The 4,797-nt window shown below is 60.0% G+C and overlaps 1 protein-coding gene across 4 annotated transcripts in view; it reads left to right on the forward strand.

Annotated features, from left to right (window-relative positions):
- Positions 1–2,478: 2,478 nt before the first annotated feature.
- Positions 2,479–4,797, forward strand: part of SEPT9 (septin 9) — a 142,721-nt gene continuing 140,402 nt past the window's right edge. Inside the window, exon 1 of one of the 4 annotated variants that reach the window (XM_023531737.1) lies at positions 2,479–2,565. In XM_023531737.1, coding sequence (XP_023387505.1) covers positions 2,547–2,565 — 19 coding nt within the window. In that variant the 5' untranslated portion in view covers positions 2,479–2,546. Of the gene's footprint in view, positions 2,566–2,943; positions 4,196–4,725; positions 4,787–4,797 lie in introns of those variants that run through there. The other 3 variants (XM_023531740.1, XM_023531736.1, XM_011362080.2) reach the window with 3 other exon arrangements.

A 4,797-nucleotide genomic window follows, 5' to 3' on the forward strand; every position in this document is an offset into this window, starting at 1 on the left:
CGCAAGGCTGCCAGGCTTTTCTGCCCACTGCCTGCTCCCAGAGCCAGTGCCGTGTGTTTTGGGCTTCGGTGAAGCGGCACAGTCAGGCATGATGCATCACTTAATATGCTAATGACTGCCCCAGTCGCTCCATCCACCTTGCAACCCACGCGAGGCGTTGTCATCTCCATTTACGGGAGTGGAAAATGAGACTCAGAGAAATTATGTGACTCGTTACAAACTGCGCAGTGAGGCAGCTGAGCGTTGAAAAACAATTTCTAAAAACTAGAAAGCACGGTAGCCTGGGGACATTTGGTAAAGGAGCAACGTAGCAGTATAGGAGTCAATGACCATTAAAGGTATCGTTTACGATGATCCTGAGCCATGAGAAAGTTTGGCACACTCTCTTCATTAAGGCAGGTGACTATATTTTAGTGAGTTCATAAAAAATTAAACATTTTGTGCTTAAACAATTAACCTTCACGTATCTCAAAAATGCATCCGGGGGGAACAGCTCAGCCCCTCCCGCCCTCCCTTGCTCTCGTCCTTCCTTCTCATTTTTGAGAAGGTTCCATGGCCAGTATCGCGAGTGTTCCAGGTTCCTGGCTGCCCAGGTACATGTGATTTAGGACCCGTAGGGCAAAATATGAGCATGGAGAGGGGCCGAACAAACACCCAGAGCACCCGAGGGTCCTCCGTGACGCCGGGATCCATCTACTCTGAGGATGGATGTGCACCAGGGCGCCTCGGACTTGAGCTAAGTAAAAAAGCCACGCCGTGCCCATTAGACAGCTTCTTGAGAGGTGGTGGGGTTTGGGAACCGGAGGCATCCGTGTCGGCGCTGCAGCATCATGCTTGACGGCCAGAATCAGAGCGCAGCTAAGCCTCCGGCTTGGCGGGAGCAAAATTTGTACGTGCTGGTGCAGGTGGCAATGGGTGTGTGTGTGTGTGTGTGTGTGTGTGTGTGTGTGGGGGGGTGGCTATCCCAGAATCCAAGGGCAGCTGTTCACAGTTCATCTACACTCCCCAAGTCAGTGGCTGCTCCCCTCCATCACACCCCTCCCCCCTCTCAGCCTCTGATCCGCAGATAAGAATCTGGAGGTTGGCCTGGCGCAGTCTGTGTCCACTCTGGTCCGATGGGCTGTAGCCAGGGCTTGGGGAAGGTCACGTGGTCGGGCTGGTTCCTCTGTGGCTGGACAGATTTCTTAAGGGGAGCAAGTGGGACTGACAGACCAATGAGCCACATGTGCCTTGGTTCTCATTATACAAGTTCCCACTCTCTGGCAAGACAGAAAATCGCTTCTTGGACCCCCAAGGACAGTGAAGGAGTGGGAAAAGGGAAGAGGGTTTTTGGTGCTGTCGATTACACTTCCCGCGTCCCATGTGCTATCTGGGATGGTGAGCAGGAGGCAGCGCTGCGCCCTGACTGAGAATTCGTGTGCACTCCCTGGATCGCCTCCCCCACTCTCTTTATCTGGGGGCCTCACTGGCAAACCCATGCGTATCTCTCGGCAAGCTCCGTGACACATCGCGCCTCTGAGGCTCGTCCACGCCTTTCCGCCTCCCCATCACCTTGGCTACCTGGCAAATTCCTACTCATTCTTTAAAACCGTGTTTTGGCATCACCTCAATAAAACTCCGACACCACCCTTTAGACAAATTTCATCACTTCCTCCTCCTCTGTACATAAAGAGACCGTTTGATTATGGAAAATTTCTTTAAGGATACAAAAGTGGAGAGAATTCTGTCGGATGTTTGCCTGGGAAGGCACACTCCCATCGCGGCCGCGAGTGCCTGCGTCCGCTGTTCCAGCCCGAGACACTGACCGCGCACAGGACCCGGGGCCGAGCTCAGTACTTCCCAGATGGAACAGAAGTTCTCACCTGGTCCAACGGGCCCACTTTACAGATGAGGAACCGAGGCCCGGTTCATCAGCGGAGTCAATGCAGTTGGCCCTTCTGATTGTCGGGAGACGAGCGGGCCAGGCACGGCCCCTCGCCTGCCCTGCCCTGGTCGCGCCCCGGGTGGGCGCTCTCTGCGCCATGGCCTAGCCCCCCGGCGGTGGGGCGCTTCCTGCCCTCGCTCCTCCCACAGCCACCTGGCGGGCCCCGCCCCGCCCCACCTGGACTCGGAACTGTTAAGTGGCTGCGACGCCCCGGAACGAACCATTCGCGTTCGGGGGTGGGGGGTGTGTGTGGCGGCGGGCGCGGAGCCCCTGGGGACCCCCAGCCACCCCCACCCCGGGCCAGCGTGCGTGCGGGCTGCGTGCAGGGGCCGTGGGGGCGCGCCCGGGCGCGGCGTGGGGGGGGGGCGAGCGCGCGGCAGGGCGCCGGGGGCGCGCCAGGGGGCGGGATGCGCGAGCCCTGGGGTGCGCCAGGTGTAGCGCGCGGCCAGAGGCGCGGCGCGCACCTCCGCGGGCGGGTCGGGGCCGGAAGGGGCGGGGCGAGGGGCCGCCCACTCCTCCCCGCGCCCAGCCCCCTCGCGGCCGCCGGGGATTAGCGACCTGGAGCCCGCGCCCCGCCGGCCTCGCCGCACACTGTCCGGGGAGCAGAGGCCACGGCGGCACCATGAAGAAGTCGTACTCAGGTGGGCGCCGCGCCTGGGGCGGGGAGGGGTCGGCGTCGCGGCGCCGGCCCTTCTTACCTGAGCCGAGGCGCCCTGGGAGCCGAGTGGGTCCCCGAACTCCCTGGGCAGGCTTTGGCGCGTGGGGAGTTCGCGCGCGGCCAGTTGACGCAGCCTCCACCCAGGCGGGACCGAGGGGCCCTCAGGGCGTTGCACCCCTCGACGGACTTGGCGTCCCACTTTGCTCCCGAGCCGGGGCGCGTCCGGGCACCTGAGCTCTCAGACCCCTGCGCGGCTGGACTCCACCTCTGGCCTTAGCCGAGGGTCCCCTGCCTGTCTGTCGGCCACTCCTCGCTCAGCGGGGCCGCTGCGGGCCGTGGGCTGGCCGTCCCTCCTGCTCGCGCTGCGCCCTTGCTGGAATCGCTGTTTCCAGGACCCGCCGTTGGGGCGCTTCAGCTGTGTGTGTGTGTGTCTGTGTGTCTGTGTGTCTCTGTGTGTCTCTGTGTGTCTCTGTGGGTGTGTGTGTGTCCCCGTGTGTATCGGGGCTGAGTGGACGATTTCCTTGGGTTCAGCCCCCAGCCTGGCAGTCAGGGCCACAGCGCCCTTCAGATAAACCCCTTATTCCTGCACCCAGTGGAGCCAGGAGGTTCGCCAGATGGGACCATCCTGCAGTGCCCGACCTTGGCAACGCGGGTTCATCTTCCTTGGCAACGCAGATTCACTTTCTGGGCCTCAGGTGGCCATCCGGGTGCTTGCAGGTCAGCTGGTCCGACTTCACACAGGTGGAGGACCCTTTATAAGCCTTTCCCCTTGGGTCCTTGGAAGTTCCACTGCTCAAGCCCTAGGTAGGGCACGTTAAGGGCAGACCAGATCTCCGTGCTTTTTTCCTCTAGGGACCCAGGCGCGATCCTTCGCCCTCCTTGGTTGTCAGCTAATAAACGGTATCTCCTCTGCTCACCCTGCACACTTTCTGTCGATGTTCCTTCCCTTAATCTGTTTGGACATGAAGTTTTCTGCCAAGGACTCGTGAAATAATTTTTATCGATAAGAGGACAGAAGAGCCATTTGGACCATCTCCCTGCCTTTGGGGCCATTGCTCAGTGTCCTGTTTTCTACTTTTAGAACCCAAAAAGAGAACAGATAACTGGTCTCAAGGAGGGTTACTCAGAACTTCCCGAAAATGCCCTTCTGGGTCACTGGCTTAGAATGTCAACTTTCACCGCCTTGTCGCAAACAGCACGGTTTGCAGACGCCCTGAACACAGCTCTATGCCAGGCGCACGATGGTGGGAGGCGGGGGCGTCCAGGTGGCGTGTGCTGGGGTTTGGTGCTCGGCCTCCCCTCCTCCCCAGCATGCTCCACATACTTGAGATGGTTGTGGGCATCGCCGTCGGTGCGGCCCCTCGCTGTGATCCGCAGCCCAGTGCGGCTGGTCTGTGGGTGTTCCTTCCTTGGCCCCCGAACTTCACCTCCCGCCGCTCAGTCCGGACAGTGGGGGCGGTCGGGGTCCTTGGCCTTTTACTGGGGCAACTTCGAGACCCCGTTACAGGTGCCAGCAGGTGCCGGCGGGTCTAAAGTCTCCTCTCCACGCCTACCTCGCCCCCAGGGGAAAACAAATGGAGCTTTCTGCAGTAGGTGGAAGCGGAGTGTATGGGGTGAGTAGCAGCCAGCCCTTGGAAAGGCAGCCAGCGGGCCCCTGTGTTTACCTACGGGGTGGAGCCCTGGAAGGCTTGGACCACTTCCAGTCTGTCCCCCTCCTGGCGGTGAGCCAAGGCGTTCTGGGTCATGGGTCACTCTGATGCAGTGTGTGGGGCAGGCCGGAGGGGGCTGGCCCAGGGCGGTGGCCCCTTGGCTCTGTTCTGAGTGTACTACGGTTCTCTTGGTGCTTAAGTCAGACTGACCCCTGCATAACACCAATGCCATGATATTAAGGAAAGCAGCAGAGGGTGTTAAAATCCCCCACCATTGAAAATCCAAGGAAGGCTTTGCTTTTCACCTGGGCTGGATGGGATTATCGGGCTTGAGAGCAAATCTCATGATTATGATGAGAGTTGGTTTGAGCACTCACGAGTCTCTGAAAAGGGGGAAATTTTAAAAATGTTTCGGGAGGGATCGCGCGTATGCGTCTACACTCACTCACTGGACGCACATCCTGTGGTCCTTGCTGGCGGGGAGCTTGCATTCTCACCCGAGAGGCAGGATGTCGGTGAGGCGCCGGTTCCTTAACACCCCTTACACCTGCGCAGGTAAGGGTGCC

Source organism: Pteropus vampyrus, unplaced genomic scaffold (genome assembly GCF_000151845.1).
Source record: "Pteropus vampyrus isolate Shadow unplaced genomic scaffold, Pvam_2.0 Scaffold72, whole genome shotgun sequence".
Classification (NCBI taxonomy): Eukaryota; Metazoa; Chordata; class Mammalia; order Chiroptera; family Pteropodidae; genus Pteropus; species Pteropus vampyrus.